This window comes from Salarias fasciatus, chromosome 5, assembly GCF_902148845.1.
Source record: "Salarias fasciatus chromosome 5, fSalaFa1.1, whole genome shotgun sequence".
Lineage (NCBI taxonomy): Eukaryota > Metazoa > Chordata > Actinopteri > Blenniiformes > Blenniidae > Salarias > Salarias fasciatus.
In genome coordinates, this window is record NC_043749.1 from 15915343 (window position 1) to 15940585 (window position 25243).

Below are 25243 nucleotides of genomic sequence, written 5' to 3' on the forward strand. Positions count from 1 at the left end.
GAAGTGGTGTCTGGTAACCATGGTGATATGTCTTACGTGACCTGAGGTGGCGTCTTGCGGCACAGTGTATACCTCTGTTTTTTTTTTTTTTAAAGATGAAATATGCGGTTTCCATCGGTTTTACTTGGAGCAATTAGGACGAAGACCCCAAGTGACATCTGCAGCTCGCGGTGAACGTTTCCTTACACGTGACAACATGTTCAGAAATAATTATCAGGTAAGCAAAGTGTAATCTTACTGCTGACGAGATGGCGTTCATTACAAACCATTCTCAATTCGAATAGCTCACTTTTCAGCCTACAAGCGTTAGTTTTAGTGAATACTGATTGTATTTGTTTCAGGGTGGAGCTGTGGTGGAGATCTTCAGCGGGCAGGGAAAAGACCCTGTGGCTAAGTGGAAACTTTATGGAGGACCCTCGGCCATACATAAAGTGAGGCATTGCAGATCATGTACTTTGTTTCTGTTATAGTAATTGTCTACGTCCAACTAGCCTGAGTTCATTCACTTTTCAAAATGGGAATATAGTCACCCCTCAGTTTACCTTTGAATAATGTGCATATAATCTGACTTAATCATTTCTTAAAAAAAAAAAAAAAAAAAATCACAATTACTTAAATCTTTTTAATATAATGCTTACAATCAAGAATGATAATATAAATTTGATATATTATCATTATTCTTGGTTTTATTGCAGGAAGACAATATAAATCCTGACAGAAGAGGACATTAGCAAATTAATTCAATAAACTATAAAAGTTCACTTCACTAAAGCACTTCTCAGTTCAGATCAAATAGTGACTAAAAGCATGGTTCGGCCTAAACGTCGTGCTGCAGGTCAGACACTCTGTATCTGTACAATGTACCTCATCATCTTTTAGCTGTAACACAATTGCTCAATAGAAATGCCATTGTTTAATGTAATTGTAGCTCACTTATATGTAGGAATTGTCAGTGCCTTAAATCACCATTACCATCATTTATTATTGCAGTTGCAAGCAATACTTCACTACATTTCCATAATAAGCACTTGACACATGTACTTAGTTCGAATCTTAATCATATGCCCTCACATGAAAAGAATATATTTTACCATGTCTGAGCGCAGACAATGCTGTTCATAAACATCAGCAAGAACGTAGACACACCAAGGCCTCTTCTGAATTCTGTTTCTGCCTCAGGAGTATAATAAAGAAGTGAAAGGATTTGTTTACTGTCTGGATGGGAGCAGCCAGACAGTCAAGATGCAAATGCCGGAGAATGCCAAAATGTCTCGTAAGTTTTGTAAGGTTTATTATTTTTTTCCTCCCCATTTCTTTATATTGAAATTCTTAATGTTGCATGAATTCTCATCTATTTTCTTCTAGTTGGGCTTCTTCAAAGATTTTTGGTGCTTCAAGTAAATATACCTCAATGCAGTGATTTTTCCACTGAGCTCTTGTAAGTACATAAGAAAAGGGTTTTTTTAATTATTATTTTCATACAATTAATGAATGCTAATTGACCTTGATAGAAATAATTTAGAATGTTCACTGTTGTTGATCTGAATGTTTTTACCTTCTTTACTTTGTGGTGGATGGAATAGAGACTAAATGGCAAATTCTAAGAGGTTGAAAAACACTAAAAAATGTAACATTTCAGAGAACGCTCAGAAAATAATGATTGAATACATATGAATTCACAAAGAAATGAATGCAACACAGCTTGTATAAGTCGGTGTAAACCCCTTGAGCTGCTTGAAAGATTAAATGCACTGCTTGTTAGGACATTGTTCAACAATTTTTCACATCTGCCACTGCAAATTATAAATGAATAATGACATGAAAATATATGCGTGTGTCAAATGCTGGTTATTATCTTTCACGTTTAACTGGTTGTGTGCTTGATAGCGTTGGCCAATGTTTTTATTTTTGTAGCCTTGAATTTATTCACAGTGAGAAAATCCACACTATTGGGGTTTTCCGTTGCTGTTCCATCCATAAAACAATCCATATTCAATGTCTCAATAGTCTTAGTTCTGCTGAAAAAGTCTTGAATATATTGATTTATGTCATTGTAAACTTCCATTGATTATGAAAAACAGTTCTGTGTTGTATAAAGTTGATACTGCTTTCTTTAAAATGTATTTTTTAATCATGACAACTCGATAAAGGAAGCAAAACAGAAACAGAAGCACATTGTGTCCAAGAATATACATGGTATATGTTCTACTGTTGAATTACTTCTCTACTCATTTATTTGCACCTAATAGCATATGTCAATATGTGTAAACATCCTTGCCCGTGGCATTTTTTTTTTCCAATTCTAGAGAGTGTCATGACAGCTGATTTCACATCAGGAGATGAAAATAAAAACACATTCACAAGCCAACCTCAGGGACGAGTGAAGTTTTCTGATTTTCATGGCCAAGACTTCGTCATGGCACCACTGGTGATCGTGATAATTTCTCTTTAATTTTGTTACCTGTTATTCACAGAGTAACTGATTCAGAGCATCTTAAAAGAAGACTGCATTTATCAACATTGCATAAAGAGTTGTCTGCCACACCTCTGCATGCAAGGATACCTTTATTTGGACTAAAACGCAACATTGTGAGTATTATTTAACCCTTGTACTTGTATCCCAAGTATTCAAAATGCGTCACAGTGGGCAATGAAATTATCTTATAATGCAGCGAATTTAATATCAAAGTCATGTTGTGTCTGTTTTCTCAGTGGTCTACTTTGTGCATCGACCTTGTATCGTTGACCAGTGAGCTGTTCAAGGGATTCCTGACTCTGGATGGCATCACTTTGTGTGCTACCTGTAAAGTCCGGAGAATATTCACAATGAAAGCAGAGCCTAGGGTAACATCAGATCATGGTAATACATTAAGATATTGGATTTGTTAACTTGCATACAATTAGAGCTTCATCATCAGAGACGCTAAATTTTCAGTTGTTTAGCTATGAACTCAGATCAAGGGTGTTCAATGGTGATATGGTTTGGTGATAACTTAATCGGTTCTTTATGGAATGGAACGTGATGAAATTCTGTTTTCTCTTTATCCACTTGAAACACAATGTTTTCCCCAATTTTGAAATCTAGACATGTCCCTATCTGGAGCCAGTCTGGTGGACTTGATTCCTCGCAGTTGCCAGTACCCGCCAGATGTGAACCAAGTCATTCAAGTGTTGAAGATAGAGAATTTACCAAAGGCAGATATGAAGACTGGCGTTTGTAACTCTGACTGTGGTAAGTGAGATGAGATTATAGAGCAAAAAAAGGAGATGGATGGATGGATGTATGGATGGATGGATGAAGGAAAAAAAAACAGTACAAAAGAAAACAGCCGCTTCATTTGAAACAAAAGTCATACCCTTATGACGATAATGTGATTTTCATGTGTTTAGACGTGACCTCTTCCTCTATTTTGATAGCAAAAGTTTGGGAAAGGTGCTTTTGTGCTGCAGCAGAATTGTGCCCCATGGATTAAACCAGGTTTATAAAGGAATACACTTTTTGGCTTTGTTGTGTAGGACCCCAGTTGAACTGTGCAACGCTTAAGTGCAACACTGTCCAACTCTATTGGGAGTGTAGAATGAAAGGCCTGCCTTTAGCTCGGAGATCTGTGTCTGACTCCACCAAGACTGCTGCGGCTCAAATCCCCGCAGCCAGGTTGAAAAAAAGTCTTTAGAAAACCCCGGAGTAGGAGAGATCAGTTTTAAAGGGGAGGAATGCTCATCGTGAAATGCTCAATAAAAACAATACAATGCAATATTTCTAAAGGCATTTACTTTGGCTTGAATCATCCTTTTTTTTTCTTTTTTTTTTACCATTTAGTCTCTACTTTCAAACACAGAATCAATTTGTTATTCTGAGAGTATCTTATGACTGTCAATTGAAGCATTTGGAGGTACAAGACAATGCCAATGTCTGCCCATTTAAGACATTGTTTGCACAAAAATACAAAAAAGAAAGGGTGGGAAAATGATTGTGTGCAGAAAAGCTGCTTTTTTCACAAAAGTACTGAGATGATAATCACTTTCCTTGCGTGAAATTCCTGTGGCCGTCAATTTCTGTGTTTATGCATACCCCACCTGTACTCAAACAGCTGCAATTATCTCCTCATGGGAAAAGACACGCACCAGCGATCCGATTGTGTTGCCTCTGTGGCCCTTTTTTATCAGTGTTTATTTATTTGTTCTGACAGCTATCTAAGTGACATTGAGTCAACCGGCGATGTCCGCAGAAGGGAGCGGTAGCCACACGAGGGAATTATATTTTTTTCATAATTAGCATCTGCATTATTAGCATAACATCCCTAATCATAATTAAAGCGATTGCTATTAGAGTCGGCATCTAATTTCACTGTGACATAGTTGCGTGGTGTGTGTTGTTGCTTCAGCGCCCAATCTGTCAGAAACTGTTAAAAGTAAGCGACAGGGTTTTCGTGCAGCAACAAACAAGCCCTGATTATCTCACGCCAGCGACATTCTGGGTTTCTCACAAGGTCGATACATTTTCACAGAGCACAATACAAATTCAGAATTTATTTCTTTTTTGCTTTTCAGCTCTCAAACATACATGTAGTTTTTTTTTTTATTCCCCTTTTGTGATTCAGTTCTTAATTGGCTTTAAAGATTTGAAAGCATTATAATAAATCGGCACTCTCGTCTTAGCTGACTGTCTTTTATGTCTCAGTACATCCAACTCTTGTCGATCGTGTCTGTTTTGTGAAGCAGAGGTGGTTTTTCTTTTTTTTTTTTTTTCTTTTTTTTTCTGTCATCGCTGATGAGTAGCAGGGTGGAAAGCTGCTGTTTCTGTTAGCATTAGCAGCGGCGGTCCTGATGCGCCCCGGCACGGATACAGCAGGGTCAGGTCGTCGCTCTATCACAACTTCCACAGCGGCCCATTATTTTCACAAGATAAAGTGGAACAGATTGTTCGATTAAAGACAAACTTTATCAGCTCTGCAGAGGAGTCGAATTAATATTCAATCATTCATTTCCTTTTGTGTGTGTTTAATTGCATATCATAACCATTAGGGCTGTGCGCTCCAGCTCACATTATTATGCATTGAGAATCAGCACAAAAAAGTTAGAACTGAAACTTTGTTGTAGTTTGTAACTTGGATTTTATTTGCAATGTAGTGCAATACATGTGAAATATACGCTTCAGTTCATAAGCACTAACAAAAGCTATGTTTTGTTGTCTCTATACAACGAGACTTTAGAATACTTTTCTGTATGGGCAAAAGAAATGTTTTTCACTTACGCTAAAAATTCTACTTGATGTCCTTCAAACTGAAATGGCCTCATGTATCAGTGTTAGGTTTAAGAGAGACATCAATAAGCACTGTTGTGTAATCTGATTTTCTTCCTGCAGTTTCCACTGGCAAATCAAGCAGCTATCGAAGGAGTGGGTCCCAGGTTGTTGTACACACAGCCTCAGGGTCTAGAGCTTCAGGACCGGCCTCTCAGACTGGAAGAAAAGGCAATGCAACCTCAGACAGAGTCTTTACTCACAATACGGTAAGAGAGAGAGAACAAAGTACACCTCTCCTTTGATTTGTATAAATTTGTCTTCTATAAATTGTGACAAGTGGAATAGTAGTAAAATCCAAAGGCCACATAAAAAGTGTATTGCCTTTACACTTATTTCTTTTGGCTGGGTCCCACAGGCACCTCCATCTGATAGAATGAAACAAAAGGCAACGGTGGAGAGTCAGAACATCTCCGACATGGGGGAGAATGTATCAAATTTGCATGAAGGTAAGCTTGACAGTGTACTATATTCCATTTCTATGTTTTTCGGGTTTTCTTTTAAATTTCAACTCCCACACATGTTCCTCCTATTGGTCTGCTGTAATTTCACTCAGCATTATTCTGTTCTTACCACATTTGTGCATGTACTAATGCACTCCCTTAAGCTGAAATTACAGCATTGTTTCTGCATATAGTTAAATATATGTTAAATTGTGCCAAAATGCAGTGTAACATTTGAAAGCAGCGTGGTGGAAAAAAAGGAAGAAAAATTTAAAAGTGAAAATATTTTGCTGAATGTAAATGGAGGAGAACATGAAAAGCTGTGAAATAGTGGGGGTTATTTCAAAAAGAGTGGATCATATATGGAAAAGAAACTGAATATAAATGTGAGTAATGTTGCGTTTAGAGCTGGGAGTCCTCACATAAAAATTCAGTATGTTACTCCTAAACATGAATGCCTGTGTGAGTGGATAGTGCTTTCTTTTTCCTTCTTTCTTTTGTTTTCTTCGACTTGGAAGGTAGATTTTTTTTTCCTCATGCATCAATAAAAACATTACATATGAATCAACAAACAAAACAATATGATTTAACGCACTTATTTCTTTGTGTAAGTCCCCTCAAGCAGCTAATAACAGCTCTCACCAGTTTGTCATACTGAATCTTTTGAACATGACTGGATGCAACAGCGACATGATTAAAAATCCCTGAATTCAGCTGAATGTAATGTTTTTTAGATATATTTTCTCCGCACTGAATACTGTAATGTAAGAAACTCTGCTCCTGAAATGCCTTCATTAATAGGGATTTTCACGGTGCATAATCGGTTCACAGATACGCTTCTGGCAAGCTTTAATAACATTGTTCTTTAACTGCTCTGTGTCATAAATCTTTTCGACTCTTATAATCGGTATATGTAGGAGCATCCGGCAGCTTACAACCCCGTCCACCCCGTAAGAGGCCATTCAACAAGCAACAGTCGAAGAAGCCGTGGGTCCTTAGTGCATGGAGAGACGACCCGGCATCAGCAGGTGAGTTTTCTGCACCAAGTATTTTTATTCAGTGTGTGTGGCTGTGGTGTAAACACTTTGTTTTAATTATGACGAGAAGTTTGATACTGGTTAAGCAAGCCCTCTACATTCTTGTCATGCTTTCTATTATAAAATAGGATTAAATGCAGGGAAAATGCACCCCTCTGTCCAGTAGGCTAAAGAGCAGGCAGCCGCTTGTGATCCCAACAGAGAAGTCAGAGATCCAAACACAGGTTCACATCGGCTGTGAACGGAAAGGATTTAGGACAGCAGGAAGTGACAGCAGGAAGCCATGTTCACACTCAGCGATGGTTGAAAAAGGCTAGCAGACAGTCGGGGATAGGAACAAGAGACAAAATAGCACGGTATCCGTGTTCACTCCTGTGCATGCTCTGATTTTAATAAAGTCTTTGATTTTTTTTTTTAGAGAAACAATTATCCTTTTCATTGAAAATATTCCATACATTTTAATGAGCTTCACTCTATGCTTTTATTCCCCGTTTGAGTTTTACCTTGCCTGTACCGAGGCTATTCACCGAGACCTCCCCTCCCCCAGTCCATCCAGCACATGCACACATACCTACGCTCACACGGGCCTCACAAGAATGAGTGCATGTGCTCTGAAAGCTCAATTATGGATGTTTCTCCACAGCGGTAAGCTCCTTTGCTGCAGCCCTGCCCACAGACGGGAAGTAGTTAGTTCATTAATGGTAATGTGGCACATTAAATAAAAGTCAGAGGGACATCTCCTGGGCCCAGGGTTTGCCACACAGTGGGCAATTAGAGAAAGTGATTATACTGTTGAGGGGTTCAAATGTGCTCATTCATTCAGATTTAGGTGCCTCTTTTTTGATCTGGAGCTTATCTCGGAGATGGAGAATCCATTGTGTCTGGCATGCACATGTGAATGGACATGACTTTCATTTAAGGCTGAAAAGGTTTTTATTCTCCTGGGCTTATGCTGCAAAACTTCATGTCAGATGTTTTCTCTGTGCTCTCAGACTTTCTCTTGCTGCTCTGACTAGAAAATAAAACTAAGATGAAAAATGTATTCAAGCATATTGTGTATAACTTACCTACCATCTAATTAATTTGACCCATCATCCTGAAATAAAGGCAGAATAAGAATGAAGAAGAAAACAATCATTCTCGCTGTCAAGCCGCAAATAGAGCTTCATGAACATTTTTTGCACATTCTTAATTAAAATGGTTATTGCCCCAAAGTTTAACCTCAGCAGTAGAAATATGTCTTTGACTTTCCTAGCGGTAAATTATGTTATGTATTACTGGTTAGATTTATTTGATTCAAATCTCATCAAATATATTATAAGCAATACAGGATTAATAATGAAACACATCATTGTCAGATGAATTAATTTACATTCATGGCAATAAAGAGAAATAATTATGACCGTGCATATTGTTGCATATGTTTATGTGCATATAATCAAGCTAAGAATTACACTGATCACATTATGGAGCGTCAGGATTTGTTCCTTATTGTAATTAGATCCACATTTAATTGCAGCCACAAGTCCTTCATCAGTAGGAGTATGTTTTGAACATTTCAGATATCTCTGTTTTATAAGGGAACATTTATTTTTGCAAGTCATCAAACTAAATTACTTTAATCTTGTTTTCTAATCTTTTCTCTTAGATGAGAGTATCTGCAGAGCTGCCGAGGAAGGTTCAGGTGTCACTTCCATACCGGCGGAATTTCGGCTCCGCTCGATCCAGACGGGTTTGTCTCCTGACCTGCAGGTCTGGAGCAGCTGGGAGAGTAATGAGGGGTCCGAGCCCCCGCTCGGTCTGCAAGAGGAGGTGTTCACTTTCTCATCCCCGCCTCACTCGCCCAGACGAGGGCAGGGGCAGAGTGACCAGGGGAGGATGGAAATGGGAGACGAGCAAGTTCACAGTAAAAGTCAGGGGCGCTGTGTTGCCCAGCCTGAAGACGACTTTATCGGGAGTGAAAGTGATGAGGTGAGTTCCTTCTATGGAGTGAACGACAGGAGCATGCTGTGCTTTCACGTTCAGTCACATTCAGATTATGCTTTTGTTATTCAGTCAGTACACCACAGATGTACTCCAGTATGAAATTATGAGCACAGACAAAATCACAACAGAAAAGAAAACACAATTATGCACACATTTGAAGCACTCTTATGTTGCTAAGACTTTAATAACCATCTGTTTGGTGAAAAAGAAAATCTGCATTGTAACACAAACACAGTTATCTCTGCCAAAGACCAGATTTTGCATTGAATTTAGCCCAGAGGGGGGCACTCCTGATGCAGGCAGGCTACTGGCCTGAATCTTTTATTTTCCTGCCATAACTCATCTGATTGTATTGAAAGTGTTGTTATCAGGCTATCTGCAGGACTTCCTGATGACTTATTCATTCAAGCCAGTAGTGCTGGAACAGGAAGACACTGAAAAGATGGAGGATTGTGGCCCTTCAGTTCTGGAGTACCCATCTCGAATTTTGCACTTCATAAAATCTTACAATCCACTCACAGTGTGAATTGATTCAGTATAGTGTTATTGCGTACATGGTACATGTAAATTTCCAATTGTTCAAACTATGAAAAGTACTTTCGCTTAAAAAGTCAATGGGGTGATTTATTATCAGATATTTTATTAATGATTCTGAGATTTGTGATAAAGAACTTTTTTTTTTTCTTTACACTGAGCTGGGAAATTAAACTGCTGAATTATGATTATGAGTCTTCAAAGAAATGCTAATTGCTTTTACTTATTTAAAACATTGTAATAAGTATGAGAATTCAAAGCTGGGATCCTCGTTTCGTTGTCTGGTTGAATAGTTTGATTTAATACCGTCTTAAAATATGTCTGACATACAAGTATCTATCCTTAAATTCAAACATTGTATATTGTTCAGTCAGACAGTGGTGCATGCTTGGATTTCAGGGACAAGACTGATCGCTGTTGTATAAAACATGCGTGTTTCAGAAAAGTGAATGTTTTCATGGTGACCTTTGTAAACTGCATGTGCAACCTTTTCATCCATAGTACTGTTCGGTTGACATTTTCCTGTATATATGATATATTCTCTGAGCATTGTACAATATCATCTTTTCTTTCTGACCTCCTGATATCGAAACCAGCATCATGACTCACAGAGCTGCATGACAATGTGTGTGTTTCTATGCTATTGATTATTACTAATTCACTTTGCTCTCTTGTTTTTTTTTAATTGGTAATTCATTTGGTTCCTTCCCTCTCCACTTCTGCAAATAAATGTCACCATAATGAAGCTTAATTTTAATTTCCCTGGCAGCAACGAATTAGGTGTGACCGGGAAAAAAAAAAAAAGTCAGACCCCCCCCCCCCCCCCTCCCCCCCCCCCCACCATACCAATATTACAGCAAAAACCAAATTTCCAACATGAATACTTGAAATCTATAGCTGCCAAGCTTACACTTTCAAAACAAAAGCAATCATGCTGCATTGTAAAGACCAATTTTGTCATGATTTGCGCTCCACAGTGACCGCTCGGGGGGGCAAGCCATTGACAAAGAGCCACGTGTGGCCCATTTAATGCCCGGTTCTGCGTTTAAGCTATTGAAGTCATTAATAGTCCATTATCAATGGAGCACAGTTTGGGGGACAGTGTGTTGGTGTTACTCTAGCTCTCTAAATTACCACGCTGTGCTACCCAGAAAACAGTAGCAAACCACACTGTGCTCAGGTGATGTCTGAGACAGGTTGGCCTGATTTTCTATTTGATTCATTTATGGCAAATTACTTATTTTTTTTCCCGCTTGGAGCTTTATTATCTTTCAAGAGGTTGCATCAGGTTTATGCAGTTCTTTTGAGCAAGTGTTTGTACTAAGATATAGAGAAACATTAAAAAGTTAAACAAAGACATGTGCTTTAGGTGCTTGAAATGTTCTAAAAAGGTCGGAAAACAGTAGATCTAATTAAAGTCTATTTGATTTCAGTTGAAACAGGTTCATTTTAGTGCAGCAGGAACTGAAATAACGGACGAAGGATGAATTACATTTATGGTTCCAGCCACATCCTTAGCAAGTGCTTCAATAATACATGTGGTCTATTGTTCATTCACTTACCATCAGGAAAATGACAAGGCGTTGAAAGAGATGAGAAAATAAATAACATATGGAGCTGGAGCTGGAGCCGGTGCGCGAAAACCCTCCAAGGGTTTATGATAACCTTTCACCCCCACACAAAGCTTCCAGATGAAAGAAGGCCCCTCATGAACAGACAGGCAAGCAAGGAGATACAGAGAGACGCCTCCGCCATTGAAAGCCGCAATCAGTTTAATTCAAGAGAGAAAAAAGTGTCTGGATTTTGAATCTAGACACTTTAGAATGTATTTGTGTTGGTAGTCTGACTCTAAGTACCACTACTGCTATTCTCTATACAGAGAATCTTCAAACACACAATAAATTATCTTATGCTTCATAAAAACTGAGGTTTATGAAAACACATTCTGTTTTGTATGCTATTTTCCAATAACTAACTGAAACATATTCAATTTTGCTTTTTCATATATTGACTACCTTTGTGTAGCTCGGCATAAAGGTTAAAAACTGGTCAGGTTGATCACTCATTGTGTGTTATATGAGCTTTTTATTTCTTCCTGTGGTCATTTTGAGACTTCTTTTTTTCCTTTTTGACTGGAAAATGGTTTGCAAATAACCCTTGTTCACTGTTCAATAAAGAAGCAAGCTACAGTCTTGCAAGTGGAGAAGCAAACATGCTTTAATTTCGAAAGCGTCTTTTCATTGAAGTATATCTCTGTGTGAAATGGAGGGTTAAATATTAGCTTATTTTTTTGAGTTTTTTTCTTAATCTTTATTTATATATTGCTCAGAGTTAAACTTGAACATGTTGGTGGTGCAGAATCGCAGATTCAAAGAAATTGTAATTAACCTTCGTAAATGTGAGGTTAATTTGATCCTGAGCCACCAAACACCTGGTCAATTTCAGCGATTGATCTATTATGCTCACATCAATTCAAAGGGAAGAACACAATATTCTGAAAACATTATATTCTAGATCTGAAACATTCAAAGCAATTAAGGAAATTGTGCGATAATCATCATAAAAGCGGCTTTATCTGCAATAACACTCATTCTAAAAATGTTCTTTTCTTTAGGACAACAGCTACACTGCGTTGCAGCATCAAGCGAAAACCAGAGTGTCCAACTCTGCTCCACCCAGAACGCCTGCAGCAGCTATGGAAGTGCAAGAGGATTTACAATCTTTTACCTTGAACCAAACATCACAGAGGGTGCCGTCTAACACCAGCGTGCCGGTTCCACCCAGGGAGAGAGCTGCAGCGCCTGGGTTGGTCCCCACGCGCTGCCTCTCACCCAGCAGGCACCATCACAAGTGTTTTCCCAGAGAGTCGGAGGAGGGAAACTTACACCAGAACGCCAGCATCTCAGTTTGCAGAGGACTCCTACAAGAAGTGAAACTGAATGACTCCAAGCAGCACAAGGTAACACTTTTAATATCCATAATCTGTCCTCCAGGGTGCTTTGACTCTTTAATATAAGTTCGTCGCGTCAGCACAATTATTATTATTTTGGAGTTTTCCCTCAAATTTAGCTGAACAGCTGTCAGTTCTCTCCTGATTACCAGTGACATTGGGACTGTGACATTCACATGTTTAATACTACATCATGTAGCTGCATAAAACATTGTTGATTGATATTAGCTTCAAGGCATACACTCACAGAGAAAGGTCACACACACCATCAAAAAACAAACTTTCTCACCCCAGGAATCCATGGAGTCAGGTTAATAACTTTTCCATCAAAGCTTTTTTTCTACCTTTTTTTATATTCAAAATCTAACATTATCCCAAATATAAGGGTTTACTTATAGACTTGAAATCATCAGACAGTTAATAATCAACATTCTCAAACTGTTTGGGATTTCTGCTGTGCACAATTACTGTACACCTTAGTCTCAGCCACCTTCAGTGACACCGGCTGGCTACGGTTTCCATTGGAAACGGTCCTTGATAAATCAATGGTACATTATTTCTTCCATTCCAAACACCAGACAGAAAGATATCAAGTGGAGAAAAGAAAAACACTGAACACCTGGCAGGGTCCAAAGATATGACACAGATATGTTTGTTAGGAGTTCCTGGAGGACTGGCAGAATAATGAAGGGACTGAATGTTACTCTCTGATTTCAAAACTAATTAATGCAGCTTTGTGTAATAAACTGCACATTTGGCTCAATGTGCCACTTATTAAAAACTCTGACGATAGTTTGCCTGGCTATCTGTCTTTTTGCCTGTAGTGACGTGTATTCACTGCTGATTTGGACAACGAACGAGGTCTGTGGCAGAAAGATTTGAAGGATCAGAGTTTGGTTTGTTATAAATTGAGGTAGGCCTCTGCTTCCAGTTGAAGAGATTCAGGATCAGAGGAGGGTGAACTGCAGTGATCACAGGGCCTGAAGGGAGATCTGTCACTTGGCTGTTGCTTTCTGCATTTATACAGCTCACTGCTGAGTGATATCTCAGCATCCTTCATCAGCGCAGCTCCTGACTGCTGATTTGTGCCAACACCAGCAGGCAGCATGCAGTGAATGCTTTGACTGAAAGGTTGTCGGAGAAATATGACAAGGAGTTTGTTTCCCTCCCAGTAGTCGCGGTTTATTGGCTGCCATTGACTCACCACCAGGGCAACACCAGACTGTTTAACACTTTGTCACTCAAACCACACAAATCAAGTTACTATAGTCTACTAAACTAATAAATCCACCCTTAAAATGCATTTCCTCCGACAGTTAAAAGAATTACAGGTGTTCAGTTCTGCTTTAAGCTTTTTCTGCTCTGCTGGGGACTGTAACTCTGTTATTTTCACAAATTTAGTCGCTGCAATTTCACTTGCTTTGAGGATTTATTATGGAAATTGGAGTAGGACTAAATACTAAGTATCATATTTTGGATGACGTCCAAGTAACAAAGCGCTGTCCAATGGATTATGTATCTACAGGAAGAAGACGTTGAGGCGCTTATTGATTCCAGTCATTACAACGTACACCTGCTTGGCAGTCCACGGATGCATGGGGATGATGATGAGGAGCTCCGAATGCTGGCGAGCTTAAAGAGGGAGCAGGAAGAAGATGAGTGTAGAGCCTCGGGCTTCAGTGCATCCCAGATCCACCAGTGCAATGTCAGCATCAGCATGAGCAGCGACGACACCTCGACATGGACTCACATCTCAATGGTCCGTACTCCCAGACTCTGCTCCGTTTAATCTTTTATTGTTGACGCTACACTAACAAGTACCACATCTGCAACTCAACTGCCACTTCCAATTACAAGCAATGTGTCCTCCTTTCTTTCTCCTTTCTGCAATAGAATTTTTGACCCTAGTTGATCCTTCCTTTTGCTAATTTCCATTTCAAGCCCAACTTGAACCACAATGATGTGCTAATGTATGTCTTCCTCCAATGTGTTTTCTGCATTTAAAAAAGGTTATGGAGATAGAAACACATTAATTGGCCTCTTCCAGCTTTTAAAGGTGCACTGAAATAATATTCAGAGTCCCCCCAGTGACTCTGTATTATTTAGGTCACTTAAAATTATCCCCAGAAGTCTTCTTAGAATTCAAAGATTGTATAGTTTGCTCCTGGCTACTGAAGGTCATTTAGATCTATGGTCCATTAGCATAAGCATGTTGGACTTACAAAGGGAGAACACTACCCCGGATGGCTCCACTGAGTCCACTGTGGGATCCCAAATGAATACTGTCATTACATATACTTGAGTTGAATGCCTTTTGCCATTTCCGTACACGCAGGTATCTATTAATGTGGCCAGATTCGTGCAGCACACAATGAACAGTGGTATTACCGCAGGGATTATCATCTCACGCTCCCTTTTGAGGACATACTGATGTAGTCACCATTAAAAACATGTATCATTAGACCCAATGTTAGTTGCAGTTCCTGCAAGGGCAGGACAACATTTAATTTCAGGCGCTGCAGGGATGTTGTTCGATCGCCTGCAGTGTTTACCATTCTAAATACATACTGCATGGCAACAGCACCACCAACAGTGTTTCAAGAAAATGCCTGTCAATAGAAATACGAGTATCCAGGTAGACACTTAATACAAGGCATTTTTTTAAATACAGATATAGTTTAGGAGACATTAAAACAAAATAACCCTTCAAACTAAAAGGATGTAATACATTTCTGTCAAAGATAGAAACAAGAGGCCGTTATGTAAGTTTTAAAAAAAGGAGTAGTCATTGTCTGTGGATTGGACTCCTTCATTCGAAGTGACAAGCCATTTCTTTTCTCTGGATTCTGGGATTCAAGTGGTTCCCACCGCTGTCATTCATGTCATTGTTGCTATTTTCACTGCTGCAGTGCCGCTGCAGCTCCAGCCAAGGCACAACTTCACCCCCAGGCAATTGTGTGTGCTGTTTGCTTTGCCAGGTTGGACACAAAAGACCCAACTTATTGACTGAGTGATTGTGTGAATTTCGATTTCAGGCACGTTGGTATGTGATCTTTGATGACTTACATATTCTCTCTGTGGACCCATGACTGAAGTAAGAACTGTCATGTTAGAAAAGTAGAAAGGACGGCTACAAACGAGGGAGTGACTCAAGAAAATGTAAAAAGAGAGCTATTGATTTGTTAGCTATATGTTGATATAGCTGATTGCACGTGACACATTTTTATTTGTTGATGAAGACAAAGCAGCAGATTTGCGATGAATTATGGGTAGGTAGTCTTACATGACGGAAAAACTGTCAAATACATTTTGAGTTATGATGTATGTTTTAGAAATATTTAGTTTAATCAATATTAAACTGATTTCACAGAGTACTTAATGAGATCAAACCTTTAAATATCTTTTGATAGGCACATCTGCATCATACGTCTCAATCAAATTTCTGCTGTAGATAATTGTTATGGAATATTCAGCATAAATTCCTTTCTCTCTTGCAACAGATGGCATGTTTCTTTATATTTTATTGCTAATGATTTTTATAGCACATGCTGCTTCTATTCTAAATATCTTGTACAGAGCCTAACGACAATAAGAATTTGTGGTTATCTATAGGCTTTAAAGGGTTTTAATTTTCATAACTTATGTAACATGTATAGAAAACCTAATTTTGAGGAAAAGTTGGGAGCGGTTATAAAAATTGCTAATACATTACCATCTGGTGTGTAATTTAATACCAGATACAACAGGATAAGCAGTTTGGAGAGAAAAAATATAAGAACAATGCATCAGGGAGGAGTTGAAATTCTCATCATATCCTGGAAACTACCTTGATAAATATGCTTGTAAGGTGTAAAATAATTATCTGGTACAATACCCTTGTGCAGTGCACTTCCCCGAACATTCTCTTAATTTGACAGTGACCAGCTTTGCTGAGCTTTATATATGTTCACTGTTGCCACCGTTGACAGATAACGACGGCAGCACAATGTTGGGCAAAGACAAAGATAACAGTCTTTTGTGATCGTTGCTGTCTCATTCGACTCACGTATAGGCGACAGATGAAGAGGAAAGCGCAAGGAATAATTAGGTCTTTCGACTGAGCAGTTTAAGTATCAACAAAGAAAATAGCCTGAACAATGCAGCGCTGGACAAAGAGTTAGATTGGGTTCGGTCTTAACCGCACACACACCATGTCTTAGATACTGTAAATCATCACATGTATTCACAGCCAAAAGCAGCCTGCGCTTCAATCTCCAAGGCACAATATGCTAAAGTTAAGAGGGTGATAGTTGTCAAAAATAAGATATATACTTCATTCTGCGGCAGATTTACTTTCTGTTTTTTGAATCATTTATGTTTTCTGTGAAGGTCCGATCCATAGATGTATGAATGGCCACGCGAAGCGCTGGCTTTAATAAAACACATGTAATGTAGGAGCGCTCCCGGGTATTCTTCTGCAGGTATCTCATCATCATCAGATCATATCAGCCGCACAATCCCACAGGGTGTAATTTTGAGACTTGTATTATTTTAAGGAAAAGGATTACCAAACGAAACCAGGGGATCACACAGATAGCTAAAATTAACTCAAGCAATGCAAGGACGACAGCTACAACATGACTGCTTCTTCATCAAAGCCGTGTAATTTTATAGCCTCGAACAGGCGCTATGTTTGAAAAGCCTCCTGAGGCCATATTATGGTCTTTAGCTTTGACAAGATGGAGAGCGTAATATACTTGTGCTTCTCACAGCTGAAAATGACTTTGTCACGAAAGGAAAACTATCACTGAATTTTACTGAGCACTCTCATACGGATAAATGTAAAATGTTACATTTTAAAAGACCAAGCCCACTATTGTAACAAAACACGAATATTTAGTTTTAATACAGCAGTTACGGGACCTTGACAACCTAAACAGAATTAAAGTTTATGCCTGTGCTGATCTTACTTTGCTTGCCTGTTATTGGCCACACTAGTTTTCGGTGTCATGCTGCTGCAGGAAAATCTGATTATTTGTGCTTATTTGTCGCCATGGCACACAACAAAGACGTGGACCTTTTGCCCTGACCTGATCAAACGGCATAAACATAAAAAAAAAAGCAAAACATTAAATTGGCAGATCTGAAGATTGATGTCAGCCTGCGTCTAATCAAAGCCTTCCTCCCTCATCAGCTTGACAGTATCCCTCTTTAAAAAAGTGTCTGTTGGGTTAAGATGAACAGGTCTCTCAGTCAATTCTAAAAATGCCTTAATTTAGCGGTGCCTGGGCTGGAATGTTAATGAAGTTTTTATTGTCTAATTTTTACTTTCTTAAATGCATTTATGTCAGTAAAAATCATTAAAAATAGAGGCATTATACTGAGCAACTAAGATAATGTCCAACATAGTTGTTTCTCCCACGTCATATATTTCCACCAGAAACGACATGTTGTAGGAGATGAAGAGATAAAGACAGATATAACAAGAAATAATCTTTTTTTTTTTTTTTTTTTTTTTTGCATTATGAGAATAAGCTTGAAATATTGTAACTTGAGGGATAGTAACATTCAAAACTGAAGAATTTTGGAGAAGTTGAAGCATTAACTTTAATATTGTGATTTCTTTTTCTTGAGATGTGAAACTGAAATAAATATTCTTCATTTAGGTTTAACAAATTGCACAATAATTTACATCCTGAATGGCACAAAATCAATCTTTAACTTTTTTTACTGCAACATTTTTGCACAGATTCCTCACAGAATAAAATATAATGGCTTTTCATTTCATTCATTTTCATTAAAGGATGCAAGCTGAATTGCAGAGGGAATGAAATGTCAGGGTTTACACAGCCTCGCTTTACCTTTGACTTAACAGAACCTTTCATGGGCACAACAGTGGCCAAAAAAAAAAAAAGAAAAAAACCTGTGACACATGTGTGCAGAAAACACTATTTTCATTGAGCAGAATCATCATTTGTCAACCATTTGTCCCTTGGTGGTTGGTTTGTGGTAGACAAGATGACCTTTATTTCTGGCCTTGATTGAATGAAACAGGTTACTCTGAATCTAAATAATACATTTTCATTTCAGTTTGTGTGTGTGTGCGTGCGTGTGTGTGCGTGCGTGTGTGCGTGTGTGTGTGTGTGTGTGTGTGTCTGTCTTCCTATATTGTGCTTTAACCGAGGACTAGTGGCCTTACTTTTGACTCAAGGAGCAAAGCAAATTCAATAAGAGTTTCTTTGTTTTGGAGGTACAGTTTGAATTTCAGTATTTGATGACATTTCGAAACGGTTTTTGCTTTTCTCCCTATCGTTCTTGTTCGACAGCCAGCTAATCAGGGACACCACTATCAAAAGGAAATGAACCCCCTCCTCCAGTCGAACCCCAGGTAAGAAGCATGCGGCGCCGCAGTAACGTCAGCGCCTCTGCTGAAGGCTGAACTGATCCGCACAACCTTCTCAAACGCATTCAATCATAAACAAGGTAAAGGCTTCCAGACGTGAATCACGCTGCACTCTGTAAAAGAATCTATCAGCATGCACTCCAGCAGTGTTTTGTATGATCAGGAGTATTCCCACATTTTTTCCATATCCATCACTGAGTGAAATTCACTCCTCGGTGCAACCTGTGAGTAGATCAGTGTCAACTTTGGACCAATTTTTAAGCCTTTCTATCAGGTCCAGGATGTATTCTGTTATGCTTTAATGCAGAGTAAAGTTTCAAATTTACAGAGTCTGAGTTGAGACAACAGCTCTGCTATTTCTTCTCCTGTAATTTTTACACTATATACATAGACAAGTTTCTGCCATTTTCATTTTCAATTTCAAGTTTCATTAACAATGCCGGCACAGTTTTGACATGCCTATTTCTGTCTCCTTCTCATGTAAAAAAGTTTAAAAGACTTGATTTTTTTTTGCCTTGATCCTGTTTGTATTGTTTTAATCGCCGAACACTGGCACTACTAAGCCTTAACTGCTATTGTCGCACAATTGCAGGCAATTTCTCACCTCCCTAATGTTCCTGTCAGATGTAATTACTCAGAAGGTTCTTGTTCACTGTATCATTATGGGGGACATAATGCTGAGTTTTACCAGAAGCACAGACTAGGCTCTCTGCTTCGGAAGAGCTTGAAAGATTCATACTGTAAAACAGCCATGGGAAATATCTCACCCTGCTTTACCTAGAAGAATAACTGAAGTAAAGTTTCGAAAACAAAAACAACAAGCCTATTGGTGACTGAGTCAGGACCGCTGCAGGGAAAGGAATATTTCAAAGTGCTCCATACAGTATGAGCGTTAGGGATGTGTGTGTATTTCTGAGCAGGGAACAACCATGCAAACAAGAAAATCCACCAAATGAAAAAATTAAAGTAATAAAGTAACCTGACTGGTCCAAAAGGTAAGCTGGTAATAAATGTGTGAAACACGGAAGAGTGTGATTAGGTGGTAAAAAAAAAAAAAAAAATAATTAGAATTTTTCATTTGAATAAGTGGAATGAGGAGTAATCAAGAGAAATGAGAACAAAATGATCTGTTGTGCAACCCCTCGTGAAAGTTTCCAGTTTTTCTAATGTTCGAGAGCCAAAATAGCTTAGTGGAAGTTGGAGTGAAGCAGCTGTTGGAAGAGGTTCAATGTGTTGATTTAGAGGTCAAAGCGAGAGGAACTCTAGAAGAGTTTTAATGAAATCCCTTCAATACGGCCTTAAATAAAGCCACCCTGCTGATGAACTTACTGAACATGTTACAATACACAGTGCAATCTCGCAAATTCAATCCCCGCTATTATCTAACGCTAGCTTTTACAAACGCTGTGTGTTCGTCTGAAGATCCGACTGTGGCGGCGTTTGGACGGAACCGGTCCTCCTCGGAGGGTTCTGGAAGACGACGTTTCGCCCCGCGGCTCGCTAATTCACAGCCGTGTCGCCGTGCGTCTCCGTCTCTTTGTGGGCGCACACAACCATGTGGCGTGTTACAAAAGAAGACAAAGGGATTGCATCACAGTTCCGCTATTGTAATTATGCAACCTCCTCCTCGCAAACACTTCTGATTTATTGATGAAGAGCAAGGCGGCGTGCAGCGAACATATGTAGAATCCCATGTTTTTAATTGTTTCTGCTTGTGTTATTTCAATCTATATTTATTTCATCCAATAAACACCAGCATCAGCAAGAAAATCCTATATTGAAGGTTTTTTGGATTTTTTTTTAATGACTTTTTGACTTTTTCTACCAGCGAATTTTCCTCCTGCTGTTGAAATATTCACAAACATGATGCCGTTTGAGTGGATGTCCACTGAAATGAATATGACTATCGATAACCACCTCAAACAGGCTCCTCTCCTTGTCGCGCGCAGCCTCTACAGCCTCCACAGCTGTACCACTGAAATTAGACTTTGAAGCAAGCCCCCATTTGCATATTGAATAGCAGCTGCACAGGATTTGTCGTTGTTTTCTTTCTTTTCTTTTAGGCATTGCATCCTGAGATGCCCTTACAGCAGAATTCTATCGTGGTGTTTTTCGAGCATCCTGGCACCGCTGCAAGGCTTTCTTGCCGTTGAGAGCTACAGCTTCCTTGACAGCTAAAATGCTTCTGTTGCTCTGCATTAATGTTGCCAGGCCTTTTCGAGCATTTTAACATGTTTCTTAGCGCGTGATAATTTCTTTCTGCCTTCGGCTTGGGTAGCAAATGTAACACCAAAAATAAGGCTGTCAGAGGAATTTTTGGAAGCAATTATGTTGTTTGACTATAAAGACTGTTGTGAACTTTAGCACAAGTGCTACACACAATGCTTTCGAATTGTAGATAGTTACAAAGCATTTTGTTGTAGTTAATTGATGTGCCGCACTTTCTAAAAACAAATCACACATTTTTTTTCCCCCCCCTCTAATTTCCAGACTTCTCTTGAACATGTAAGAATTTAATCACTCTTGAAAAGTCCTGCTTTCCAGTTTCAAGTCCAATTCATAGTTGGGTTTCAGGGGTCCTTGTCCTTGAAAATTGCTTTCATTTACTTTTTCTCAATGCTCCTGCCTATCAAACCCTCAAAGGGTGTTTGAGTTTCCAAAAAAAAAAAAAAAGAATCTTTGTTGAAAGGGGGAAAAAGTCTGAGCTTCAGCGGAGACAATGTCCTTTATCACTGTTGCAGGCATAAGGTTAGGAAGAAAGAAAATGGAATGAACTCATGCTTAAACACACAGAGGGATACGATCAAAATGAACTGACCTGTTAGCAAATGTAATCCTGTCGCCCGTCCCTGCACTCCTACTTTACCTTTGACGATTCATATTAAACGGTCCCTTTTCCTTGAAAATTTAACACAATTAATATGACGAACATGGCGATGGAAATACTACAAATTTCTCTCTGAAGATTTCCTGATGATGTTTAACTGGGCAAAGCTGGTTCAGTTTATTTTGATGTAAGGAAACAAGAAAAAAGTTCAGCAGTTCTCAAATATTTTCATTCTTTAAACCGGGCATGAAAAGAAGCAAATGCAAAGCGTGCAGTGAAAAGGAACAGAACAATGATGAATCATTCAAACATTTCAACGTTACAATTGGCCACTAATTCTCAGAAACGTTTTATGAATTAATTTTCTTTTGTACAGCTCTAGGAAAGTCTCTAAGTTACAAATCTTTAAAAGTTACATTTCACTGTTTTCCATCTCTTCAGCTCCAGTTTGACAGTTTGTGAATTGTAACCGGAAATAGCAAAAAAAAAAAAAAAAAAACCTCAGTGTATGCTTATTGTAGGCTTTTTCAAATTGTGTGTTTTTATGGAAATCAGCTTTAATTAATGACATCCCGCTGCAAAAATTAAGCTGTCAAAACTTGAAATTCCATGGACCTGACAGCACAGTCAAGTGAAAATTGTTCCGCGTTGCACATCACGCTGCTTTTTGAAGGTGCTTTATTAAATGTGTCCCAACCGTGACCGCTCTGCCTGCTTAGTGAATGCACTTTGTTTTCGGTACGAGTGACACTATCAGTCACCGCACATCTTGATGGCGGGATTCTCCGAGCAGAGGCGACCGCTTGAATCTTCTTCTGTTAGCTGAATATTGTACAATAAATACGCTCTGATGTGCACTTATGAGCTGTTTTGTCCAGAGGCGAAAGATGTTAATGGATAATTGCACTGCTGATATCGAGCCAAAATGATTAGAAAAGCTGTTTAACAAATGAATCTTGCATTGCTTTCAAGTTCTGATTTATTTTTGTGATGTTTTTTTTTTTTTTTTTTTTTTTTCGCTTTTCCTCTGGCTGTAATCTGTTACACCATACTAAACCACACTTAAGGAGTGGGATTTTCATTTACTGGAAAATGATTGATGTGTAGTTGCAGCATGGGCACATCACAGTCAGGGAGGATAAACTCATTTAGAGAGAAATGAAGTCACGCTCCCACAGAAACAGGCAAGGTTAGGACCCCCACGCTCTGCCAGAATGTGGCTACTTGGAAGTCACAGCTTGAGTTCGAATCTAATAAGTGATCCTTCAGGTAAAGCTGTGAGGTTGAGAGGCTGCTTTCGGAGGAGAAGTGGCTCAAGGACAATGGAGGCTAAGATGGGCTTCTGAGAGAGCACGATGATGGGACCTCATTGTTAAAATGTCATATAGTAGGGTGGCGACTGTAATGGCATGTGTTGTCATGACTGTCTGCCTTTATGGTCTCGTCCCTAGGGAATGGATGGACGTGCTTAGCCCTCCTATTATGCCCCCCAGCCAGCAGAGAAGGTCAGGCAACACACCGACTGGCGGCGAGAGTCTAGTCCGAGGTACAGTACCCTCCGTTTTAATCCCTTTCTCCCCCCCCCCAGATTGCATTTTGTGCCCTTTGACGTTTAGAATACAGCAAACAATTCAGTGCTTCTAACATTAACACTCATTATGCAAATGTATACAACTAATGAGAACATTCACTGGTGGCAGAGCTCACGACAAAAAAATACCAAAGACCGCGCATAGCATGGCGGCAGAACAAATGAAACTGTATCTAATTAAAGGTAAAAGCCCATGAGAGTGGAGCTCTCTGTCCTCCACCTAACGCCATAGGTCAGGGGAGACAGGCTCATTACAGGTCCGCCCCCCCGAAGACACATCGACAAGGTTAATTGATGAAACCTTTCCAGTTTACAACATCATTTTTTAAACCCCTTACACAATGTGTCTTATAATTAGTTTTCATTATTGTTGCCCAAGTTCTGATAAGATAAAATGTTCAACCCGGAGCCTTCCATAACCTTTTTAGCGTTTAACAGCCTGTCAATTTAACAGCTAAATTCGGGTGCTTTAATGTAGTGGGGATTACAGGGAATCTCTTTACAGCTGCAATAATGTGGTACTGGGTCTGGGTGTCTCAGGTCTTGATTGATGAGGAAAAAAATGGCAGCGGCAGAAAACTTTTAAATCCACCTGAGTCTGAAGGTCACCTCCCAACCCGATCTTCTCATTTAATTCCAGTAACACCTAATAGAGTAGGGCTTTATTCATATCTGGCGTAGCTATGCTAGCATGCATAAAAAATGTGAAGTGTTACATTAATGTATTTTATATGCAAATTTAATTAGAATAACTTTTACATATGCATGTTTTGAACAATGCAAAGTGTTGCAGAATGATTTCCCGGCTTTATTACAGGACGGAACAAGTCGCTGAGTGAGGAAGAGAACGAGGATGACTATTTGAATCTGCTCTATGATCCTTGCCTGAAATGCTATTTTGATCCAAAGACGGGGAAGTACTATGAACTGGCTTGATTAGAATCAAAATTAATAAAAATCTATTGATGGCGAATAAATGACTTCTTCTTCTTTGACTCTGAGCTTTTCCTCATTCATATTGGGGGAAAAAAAAGCCTTTTCTGAGTTCCTGCTTTTGTTCTTGGGAGAGTAATGGAAGCTTTGTGTCGCCATATGCAGTGTCATGCTGGAGCGTTCAGGACCGGGACTCAGGAAATCACATGCAGGATTTTCGCTGTTCTTGCTCTTCATTCATTGGCACATCTGATGGTTAAAAGGGGCTTTTCACGAGTTTTGGCTAGCAAATTCATCTGTAACTCTTTTGAAAGAGCATCCTGGAGCTCCTTTTAATCAGAAGATTTCTGACTTTTCAGTTCTACAGGGATTTGTATTACAATTGAGGCCATTTTATGCTCCTTTTAAATATCTTTTTTTTTTCCAAGTAATAAAAAAAACGCTGATGAGTGCATGTATTTGAGTCATATTTAATTTGAAATAGCACTTTTCACCTGGATTTACAATGTGTACTGTCTGGACAGTAAGAAAGGAGGATAATGCTTCTTTTTTTCTTGTGCAGTGCATTAAAATACAATTTGTGCAACACATTACCGTAAAATACATTTGAAAATTTTAAAGTTTTGTTTTACCTCTCATAATAGCTGTACCCACAAATAAACGTGTAACTGTAACTTGGAGTGACAACAGGCTGGCAGCTCATGAATTTGGCAGATATTTTCAACAGAGCTGCCAAAACACTCATCACACCTGATGAGCGCCTGACAGGAGATTGATTCAAAGTGCTATGTCTGAAATAAGCTGTTGATTCACAAAGGACAGGGGCAGAATTAAAAAAGGAAGGCAAAACTATTTGTTTACTACATTCTAATATATTCCCATGGATTTTAATTAAGCTATATCTCCATAATAATCTTAAAAAAAAAAAACAGCTGGCATGTGCACAGGTGTTTGTCTAAATCCAGACTCAATTTGATTGTTAAAAGTAGAGTACAGTAGATGATCTGAATGTTAAATCAAGGAATGTTTTGACAAGTATAAAATTTGCACAAAAATAAAACTACCGTTGCATTTCCTTAAGTTTACTGGACAAGTAAATGCACTACTGTGAATGAAAATACCAGAGTGAAAATAAAAATTGCTCTAAAGCTAACTTCATAATGCTCGCTTCAGTTTTAAAAGATTAATGTTCATTGAATTTATTGGTTTGAATCCCATAAGGTGACCAAATATCCTATGTTTTGTTTTTTTTGTTTGT

General features: G+C 38.8%; 1 protein-coding gene across 1 annotated transcript; it reads left to right on the forward strand.

Annotated features, from left to right (window-relative positions):
- The first annotated feature begins 196 nt into the window (after positions 1–196).
- cfap20dc (CFAP20 domain containing) lies at positions 197–24070 on the forward strand. The gene is made up of 16 exons (XM_030091053.1): positions 197–217; positions 342–431; positions 1180–1273; positions 1366–1438; positions 2475–2589; positions 2713–2860; positions 3086–3232; positions 5366–5511; positions 5661–5751; positions 6663–6773; positions 8431–8753; positions 11917–12261; positions 13778–14011; positions 18558–18619; positions 22913–23007; positions 23870–24070. Exons 1-16 carry the CDS (start codon positions 197–199, stop codon positions 23986–23988), a joined length of 2214 nt encoding a protein of 737 aa, XP_029946913.1. The 3' UTR covers positions 23989–24070.
- The last annotated feature ends 1173 nt before the right edge of the window (positions 24071–25243 follow it).

Excerpts from the sequence above, each read along its gene's own strand:
- cfap20dc (XM_030091053.1), top strand. The coding sequence starts at position 197 with ATGTTCAGAAATAATTATCAG. Across the intron at positions 18,620-22,912 it reads CTCCTCCAGTCGAACCCCAG|GGAATGGATGGACGTGCTTA; the intron begins GTAAGAAGCATG and ends TCTCGTCCCTAG. Across the intron at positions 23,008-23,869 it reads CGGCGAGAGTCTAGTCCGAG|GACGGAACAAGTCGCTGAGT; the intron begins GTACAGTACCCT and ends GCTTTATTACAG.